The 9833-nt window shown below is 51.8% G+C and overlaps 1 protein-coding gene across 1 annotated transcript; it reads left to right on the forward strand.

The window, feature by feature from the left end:
* Positions 1 to 1205: 1205 nt before the first annotated feature.
* Positions 1206 to 3587, forward strand: LOC139361792 (uncharacterized). Its single transcript, XM_071090510.1, has 2 exons — positions 1206 to 1536; positions 1882 to 3587. Exon 2 carries the CDS (start codon positions 2275 to 2277, stop codon positions 2587 to 2589), a length of 315 nt encoding a protein of 104 aa, XP_070946611.1. The 5' UTR covers positions 1206 to 1536; positions 1882 to 2274; the 3' UTR covers positions 2590 to 3587.
* Positions 3588 to 9833: the final 6246 nt, after the last annotated feature.

Genomic DNA, 9833 nt, shown 5'->3' on the forward strand with positions numbered 1-9833 from the left:
CTGTGGGAGTCTGGAGAAAGCAGCCAAAGAATAATGGGGCCGAGGGCACTGCAGATCCACTGGGAAGAACACAGTTGTGTGGAAGAGGAGGGCTATGTGTGGGAGAGAGAAGGGGCATGCATCATGTAAGGTCCTCGGAAAGGAGAGGGGCTGGGGCCACACACAGGTGAGCTCAGTCTTGGAGGAAGCAGCAATCAATTCCTCTAGCAACAGCAGGGAGGAAAAGAGAGAGATGTGTGCTCGTGGCTTGGTCACAGGAAGATGAAGGACTTCCTGTAGCTTCTATTTTTTTCTGTAAAATTGGAGGTGAGGTCATTTTCTGAGAATAAAGTAACAGAGGAGAGCAGGGGAGAGGTTAGAGATTTGGGGAGCGAGACGTTTCTTAATGTCTCTTTAGAGAGTGGGAGGGTTGAGTTGGGCGCGGTGGCTCACGCCTATAATCCCAGCACTTTAGGGGGACAAGGCAGGAAGATGATGAGGTCAGCAGTTCAAGATCAGCCTGAACAACATGGTGAAATCCCGTCTCTGCTAAAAATATAAAAATTAGCCGGGTTTGGTGGCACACACCTGTAATCCCAGTGAGTACAGGCAGAAGAAGGCAGCGGCCTCCTGGTGTCTATGCCCTGTAGAGCCCCTGCCCACACTATGTGGGGCAGACACAGACAACCAACAAGATGTTTTGGAAATGACAGACTGTAACTTTTGAAGCTCAGTCATCAAAGACACTGTGGGTTTCACTTTCTGCTCACTTGGGTTATTCTCTGTGGGGGAAGGCAGCTGCCATGTCATGAGGACTCTCAGATGGCTCTGTGGAGATGTCCCTGTGGTGAGGAACCAAGTCTCCTGTCAACAGCCAGCATCAGCTTGCCAGCCCCATGTGTACACCATCTTGGAAGCAGGTCCCCATCCCCAGTCAAGCCTTCAGATGATGATGGTCAATATCTTGACTGAGTCAGAACCACCCACCCATGCTGCTCTGGGATTCCCCACCCACAAAAGTGGCATGAGACCATAGTGTCTGCTGTTGTTGAAACTGCTGACTTTTGGGATAATCTGTTACATAGCAATAGGTAACTAACACTGATTGTGACCACAGAAAGACAGTGGGGCATGCAGTGGAGGGTGCTAGCAAGCATGCTATTACAATGCAGTCTCCAAGCTATTGCAACACAGACCCCAGGCTCTGACTGGTGGGGTTGGGGGACTGAAGGAAGTGAGGAGGCTGATGGAGTGAGGGAAGCAGAGGGGTGCACTGCAGGAGGGAGCCAGTGAAGGGGAGAGTGGCTGAACTAGGGGATGGCTGAACAAGGCAAGCTGGGCAGAGATAGAGGTTAGGATGTGGGGAGAAGGGTATCTGAGAGCACAGTAGGAGAAGGTCACTGAGGATGAGCCAGTCAGGAAACCAAAAGGCCAGGAATTGGACAGATTGTCTGAGTGGACATGAAACTCCTCCAGGAAGATGGGAGAGCTGGGATCAATGGGGAAGCCTGGGAGTCTCTTCGAATTCTTCAGTGAATGAGGAAGAGTGGCTAGGAGGTCAGGAGATGCAGCAACAAGGGTGGGAGTGGTGGGATGGCCTACTGGTGTAAGCCTCAAAGGGGGAAGGCTGGACTTAGGGAATTTGCTTTTGCATAAGGAGGAAAAGGACAAGTCAGAAAGAAAATTAAAAAACAAGTAGACCGATTCAATTTCCTGACTCTGGGGTAAGGAGGATGGAGAAATTAAAGCCATTATCAGCACCACTGCCACCACCACCACCATGCCCATTGCCATTACCACTAACATTACTGTGTTAGGCCGTTCTTATGTTGCTATAAAGAAATACCTGAGGCTGGGTAATTTATAAATAAAAGAGGTTTAATTGGGTCATGGTTCTTGCAGGCTCTACAAGCATGGTACCAACATCTGCTCGGTTTCCAGGGAGGCCTCAGGAAGTTTACAATCATAGCAGAAAGCGAAGGGGGAGCAGGCACATCACATGGTGAAAGCAGGAATGAGAGAGTGTGGGGGAGGTGCCACACATTTTTTAAGCAACCGGATATTGTGGGAACTCTTTTACTATCACAAGGACGGCACCAAGTGGAGAGTGCTATAAGCCATTCGTGAGAAATCTGCTCCCATGATCCAGTCACCTCCCACCAGGCCCCACCTCCAACACTGAGAATTACATTTTAATATGAGATTTGGAGGGACAAATATCCAAACTATATCAGTTACCATCACCATTACAGCCATACACATTATACTGGTGTCAGCAAAAGCATTACCCTTATCATGAACATCAGCTTTACCACTAGCACAAGCACTACCAGCACCACCACTACCACCACCACCACCATCACCATCACCATGACTACCACCATCACTATCATCACCATGACCACCACCTCCATCATCATTACCACCGCCACCATCGTCACCACCATGATCACCACTATCACCATCACCATCATCATCACCACCTCCATTGCCACTACCACCACCACCACCACCTCCATCACCATCACCACCATGACCACCACCATCACCACCACCACCACGATCACCATTACCATCTCCATCACCACCACGACCAACACACCACCATGACTATCACCTTTACCACCACCACTGTCACCATAAACACCACCACTTCCATCATCACCAGCCCCACCACCTCCAGCACCACCACAACCACCATTGCCACCATCACCACCACCACCAGCACCACCATCATCATCATTACCACCACCACCACTATCATCACCACCACCATCATCGCCATCACCATCACCACCACTATCATCATCACCACTACCACCACTACCATCACCATTGCTACTATCACCATCACCACCACCATTGCCATCCCCACCACCACCACCATCACTAACATCATACCACAACCACCACCTCCATCACCATCCCCACCACCTCCAGCACCACCACCACCATCACCATCACCACCACAACCATCATCACTATCACCACCACCACCACCATCACCATCCCCATCACCTCCAGCACCACCACTACTACCACCATCACCACCACCACCATCATCACCACCACCACCACCATCATCATCACCACTACCACCGCCACCATCACCATTGCTACTATCACCATCACCACTGCCATCAGCATCCCCACCACCATCATCATCACCACCACCACCACTAACATCATACCACAACCACCACCTCCATCACCATCCCCACCACCTCCAGCACCACCACCACCATCACCATCACCACCACCACAACCACTACTATCATCACTACCACCATCATCACCATCACCACCACCACCATCACTAACATCATACCACAACCACCACCTCCATCACCATCCCCACCACCTCCAGCACCACCACCACCATCACCATCACCACCACCACAACCACTACCATCATCACTACAACCATCATCACCACCACCACCACCATCCCCATCACCTCCAGCACCACCACTACTACCACCATCACCACCACCACCATCATCATCACCACTACCACTGCCACCGTCACTATTGCTACTATCACCATCACCACTGCCATCAGCATCCCCACCACCATCATCACCACCACCACCACCACTAACATCATACCACAACCACCACCTCCATCACCATCCCCACCACCTCCAGCACCACCACCACCATCACCATCACCACCACCACAACCACTACTATCATCACTACCACCATCATCACCATCACCACCACCACCATCACCACCATCACCATTCCTACCATCTCCAGCACCTCCAGCGGCACCACCACCACCATCACCACCACCATCACCATCCCCATCACCTCCAGCAGCACCACTACTATCACCATCACCACCACCACCACCACCACCATCATCATCACCACCATCACCACTACCACCATCACCACCACCATCACCATCACTATCATCACCGGCACCACTATAATCATCATCACCACCACCATCACCATCACCACCACCTCCACCACCACCATCATCACTATCCCCACCATTATCACCATCGCCACCACCACCACTATCATTATCACCACTACCACCACCACTATCATCACCACCACCACCATCATCACCATCAACACATATATCAGCCTCACCACCATCATCCCAAATGTTATTATCACCTTTAGTGTTAGCAACATCATCACCACTGCTACAGGCTTCACTATCATTACTAACACAAACCCACACCACCACTGCTACTGTCACCTTCTATATCAGCAATATCAACATTGTTGCCATACACATCAGTATCACCAGCATCACCTCACACATCACCATGACCATGACCATCACCATCAATTAGACACTACCATCACCTCCACCACCACCACCTTCACCACCACCACCTTCTCTATCACCTCACATGCACCACCAGTAAATGGACCCCCCACCTTGCCAGCCGTCATTGCTCTCACCTTCAGGAAGCCACCATGGTCACCACAAACATCCTCATTGCCACCCCTAGTGCCAGCATTGCCACTTCATTCCTACCACCACCTGTGACCTACCCTCTATCACTTCCAGCCTCATTGGCACCATCACCACCACCAAGTCTGAATCACAGTGGCAGATTGTCAACCGCATCTCAACCAAGCGGGGGAAAAATTATGGCATATCCCTGAAAAAATAAAAGAAAATGAAATCACACTGGCAGAGCCTCTAGATATCTGCTGCAATATCCATCCCCCTTTTCTTCCCTAGAAACAGAATGCCAGAGTCTTCCATGGCACAGGGGTGCTGGGAATAAAGATCACATTTCTTAGGCTCCCTTGCAGTTGGGTGTGGCCATGGGACTAAGTTCTAGCTGGAGGGCTATAAGTGAGAGTGTGAGGGACTTGCAAGAAATCTTAAGGAGGGCAGCCCCTTCCCTGCTGCGGCCCAGGCAACCACCCCCTCTTGCCCATGTTACCATGATCACCTCCTAGCGTGTCTTCCTGCTTTCTCCTTTGCCTCCTGACTCTATGCAGCAGCCAGCGTTCTGTGAAAATGTCAATTAGACCAGCTACTGCCCTCCTGAAAACCATCCTGCCAAGAATGAAATCCTTATCCTAGCCACAAGGTTCTGCCACCTTTTCATTCCCATCTCTCACCAGACTCCCTCTTGCTTGCTAAGCCCTATGTGGCACCGCTTTTGAAGCCCCTAATGAATGACTCTCCTGCTTACCACAGGGCCCTTGCACACACTGTTCCCTCTGCCCAGAATGTTCTTCAACCCCTAACTTCTATGGAGTCTTTCAGCCTCTGCTAAATTTTTTTTTTTTTTTTTTTGAGACGGAGTCTCGCTCTGTCACCCGGGCTGGAGTGCAGCGGCACGATCTTGGCTCACTGCAAGCTCCGCCTCCCGGGTTTACGCCATTCTCCTGCCTCAGCCTCCCAAGTAGCTGGGACTATAGCCTGCCACCACGCCCGGCTAATTTTTTTGTGTGTGTTTTAGTAGAGACGGGGTTTCACCACGTTAGCCAGCATGGTCTCGATCTCCTGACCTCGTGATCTGCCCGTCTCGGCCTCCCAAAGTGCTGGGATTACAGGCTTGAGCCACCGCGCCCGGCCTTCTGCTAAAATGTTATTTGTTCCAGGAACCCTGCCCTGACCCCTAGTCAGGTGAGCATCTTGTATACTCTTGCTTCAAGGCCCTGTCCTTGTTTGTAACAATAGATCTGTGTGTTTCCATATTGCATTCATCCTCCCTACCAGGTGGGGCTGCCCTGGGGGCAGGTTATGTTGGGGGGCAGTTGGTGCACTTCTGTCTTCTCAGTACCAGAAACAGCACCAGGCACATGGAAATATTTGTTGAAAACATTGCATGGGTGAGGGAATTAAAGCTGACCCCATGTCCAGATCTAGACTCCTGCCTCAGTTTCCTTCAGGTAAGTATTAAAGTTTTCCTTGCCTCAGTTTCCACATTTGTAAAATGGGAATAACTATTGACCCTACTTATTGTGGTCGTTTGGAAGATACGAATAAGTGTTTAGAGCACTGTACGGCTGAAGGATCACATGAGTGTTTTCGATACTGTTTTTGTTCTCCTGTCCACTGGCCTTTCTCGCCTCCAGCCTGCTGGAATAGACATCGTCCCTGTCTCATCGTGTCAGCGCCTTTCCTGGGGTCTAGACCTGCTTCTGACTTCTAAGCTCCTGGAAGGTCCGGATGGTCTCCAACACCCTCCCTACCAGATCATGCCCTTTGATGTGAACCTGGGCCTGGAGCACAGCCAGGTTTGCCTTCAGTCCACCTCCAGGGAGTCTCCCACCTATCTCCAGAGGAACCCGGCTTCTAGTTCCCCCACTGTTCTGTTAGGTCGACCCTGGTTCCCATCTAAACTCACCCGACTCCAGCATTTTGGCTGAAATGATACATTCAGTAATTTTTACTGAATGTTTAAATGTTATTTAATGACAACTAAACTAGGTTACTCTAAAACTTAAATAATACAGAGAAATTTAAAAACAAAATTAAATCATTGCTCCCAAACCCCACTACCCAAAATAATCATCATGAACCTGAAAGAGTGTAATTCTATGTCCCTCTGGACCCCTAGATACCCAAGACCAAGAGAGGCCAAAAAATATGTAGCTGGAATCACTGGTGTAATAATGCATCACAGCATATGTGCAGTTTAGCAGTGTGAAAAGATTCCATTTAATCAGAGTTTAAAAAGCTTAATGTGCCACAGGAGGAACTAATGTGCCATGGAATGTCATGCTGGTCCACTCTGCTGACGAAGCTGTGCTAAGGAGGACTGGGAAGCAGTGTGGCATGCACCCTGGTTACCTTGGTAAGATGCATGGGACTTGCTGTATCCGTAGGGACCTGAGGGATCCCAAGCTCTGGGGAAGGCTGTGAAATCTCTTTTGGGGAAAAGGAGAAGCTATTACCCTTCACACCTCTTACCACAAAGAAAGAGGTACAGCATTTAGTGGGCCTTCTGGGACTGGGATGCAGCAGCTATCAGCTTTGGGGATACTGCTCTGTATTCATCAGGTGGCTCAAAGGCTACACGTTTTGAGTGGGGCCCAGAGCAAGATAGGCCCCTGCAGAAGGCTCTGACTGTGGTCAATCTGCCCTGAGGCCCGGCCACACAATGTGATGGCAACAGACACGCCTTCCTGCGGGGTCTCTGGCCAGTTCTGGTAGGAAGTTGCTTAGAGTCCTGCAGCGAGGGCGTGCCGTCCTAGAAGGAGCTCCTGGAATGCTGCTGGGCCCTGCAGAGCCCAGGACATCCAGTGACCCTGTGACAGCAGCTGGCTGTGGTCAGATCCACTGAGTCCTGAGGTGGCTGGATGGCTGGCACAGTGGCCACCCATTGTGTGACGGAAGGCGGGGGTGTTCAGGTCTAGACCTGAGCAGGTCTGCGGAGGAGGCCCAGACTCCCTGTCACCCATCTCTGTTGCACTGACACCTATTCCTGGGATCACCTATGGCTTCATAGGAGGGTCCCCTAAGGCCACCTAATAGAAGAAAAAACAAAGGCCTGGCTCACAGAGGGGTCTGCAACCAAATATGGATCCCCATGCTGTTCTACAGTCCTCAGGAGCACCCCTGCAGAGGAGCAGTGCTTCGGGTAGCCCCATAAGCATTGCCCTCCATGGCTCCTGCTGTAGGGAGAGACCCTGCCCTGAGGAGGGGGTGGCATGAACTTGTGCAGCCAGGCTGGCTGGTCATGGACCCAGAAGGAGTGAGCATGGGAGATCTGAGGCCAGGAGGTCTGGGGTTAAAGGACAGGTTGGGCACAAAGTGTGTGCATCTACCACAGACAGATGTGACAACCGGGGGAGCCTGACCTGTCCCGTGGCCGCCAGTCGGCCTGTGTCCTTGGCCACTCCAGCGCTTGCACAAGGAGTTTATGGACACAGGCATCAGGAGGGCAGGAGTGGAGCCATCGGTCTCTGCTACTGTTGCTGGGAAATAAGCAACCGCAGCGGCAGAGACAGATGCTGAGCTGGCAATTGGGGACATCCCTTGAGACTGACAGCTACTTACTGGTAGGTTGGTTACTTTGGACCCTGTCCCCCATGGAGGGGCAGCAGCTCACATGTGCACCCACCCTGGTTTGCCTTCTGGCTGCAGAACCTCCACTGACATCACCATCCCAGGGCTCACGGGGATCTGGTGGCAACATTTCTCCAGCAGGGCAGGAGGCTTCTCAATCAGTTTCCCATCTGAACCGAACACACAGAAAATGATTTGAGTGATGACTTTCTCAGTGTACCCCAGGATGATACAGAATTGGTACCATTCTTGATACCCAGGAGAGAAGTTAGTCCGTTATGTACAATGCAATCCTTGAGTTTAAAAGCTTACTTCTCAGGGAACCCTGGCATCCTACACAATTGCCTTGGACTAGGGGACTGAGCTGCTATAAGGAGAGGGCAACAGGAATATAAGAATGGGTGTCCTGACCTCACTTTACTTCACATCACTTAGAAGCAGCTGGTCTAAGAGGAGTGGCCCATCAGAGACTCAGCTCAGGTGCCTGCCTGACTAGCAGCCCGAGGGCTGGGGTCTTGTCCTGCTGGCAGCAGTGTGTGCAGTGAGCCCAGGCTGGGCCCTGGAACCAGAATACACACCCGGAGTGTGGGGAGGAGGCCCACTCACCATCATTCCCTTTTGCAGAACACAGACTTCCTGCCCCACAATGTTTGGTTCTGCCAAATTGGAAGTCCTGGCTTGGTGGTGGGATGGGACACATGTCAAATATGCCACTGAACCTGAAGCCACAACCACAGCCCAGCGGTGAGCCTGCTGGTGACAGTGACCAACTTGGCCACCGTGAGAAGACTACTGCTGCTGCCCAGGGTGGACATCTAAAACTCAGGGAAGGCTCTGGGGCTTCTCCTGGTCCTTCCGTATGAGGGGATAATGACCAGTGGGCACCTGCAGCAACCTCGGCTGGACAAGGGCAAGCCAACTGAGGTCTCAGATCCCCCGAGGAAGAGCCGGCCACCCCACCAGACAAACACCCCAGAGCAGCTGACATGCGGGCCAAGGCGGGGGCTTCCAGAACAGGCAGTGAGGTGGGGGTGCTGCTGAGCATCAGTTCCAGCCCTGAGACCAGGTGCAGCAGGAGGGACTGTGACCCATCCATGACTTGTGTATCAACACTGAACAAAGATCCAGGCTGGCTGCCACCTTGATTTAAGCTCTGGACACACAGGACTCAGTGATGCCACAAGCAGGGCCAAGCTGGTCAGGGGTGGCGGGTGGCCTTGAGCAACCACCTCCTTCAGTGTCTTTGTTCTGATGCTTTGACACCTGGGGCCTTGCTGAGCCTGGAGGGACCACCTCTCTCAGGGTCGGCCAATCCATGGTGATAAGACATGACTCGCTCTGAGCTTACCTTTCAAAGTCAAAACCACCCAACCCAGTGTCCACACCCCAGCTACCTTCTTTTTTGTAATCTCACACTCCAGGCCACCATCCCTCTCCCCTATCCCCCCAAGGGCCAGGACCAGACAACCAGGGGCAGCCCTGTGCCCCAGAGCCCTGAAATTATTCAAACAAATCAGCCCTACACCTGCTTACCCACTTCACCATTAATTCCATGATGGCGGCTCCTGCCCTCTGGTCCACCCTCCCTCTGCCTCCTGGCCCACCCAGTGCCTCCCAGGCGGCCCCCTCCTCTAAAGAACTGTGAGCAATAAACTATCTTTTCAGCGGCAGTCGCTGTGTGATCTGTTGGCCTTGCTATACTTCAGATTTTCTATTTCACAACCATTATTTTTAACCGTGAACTGCATCAGATACCCCTGTGCCCACTTCATGTCCTCTTGACCTCCTGCTTGTCTCAGCCACAGTGCTATCATGGTCTCTTCCATGTGGTCTTTGCACAGCTTTGCAA

The sequence above is a fragment of the Macaca nemestrina genome, chromosome 2 (genome assembly GCF_043159975.1).
Source record: "Macaca nemestrina isolate mMacNem1 chromosome 2, mMacNem.hap1, whole genome shotgun sequence".
NCBI classification, from domain to species: Eukaryota; Metazoa; Chordata; class Mammalia; order Primates; family Cercopithecidae; genus Macaca; species Macaca nemestrina.

Coding starts and splice junctions, on each gene's coding strand:
- LOC139361792 (XM_071090510.1), top strand. CDS start 2,275: ATGAACATCAGCTTTACCACTAGCACAAGCACTACCAGCACCACCACT.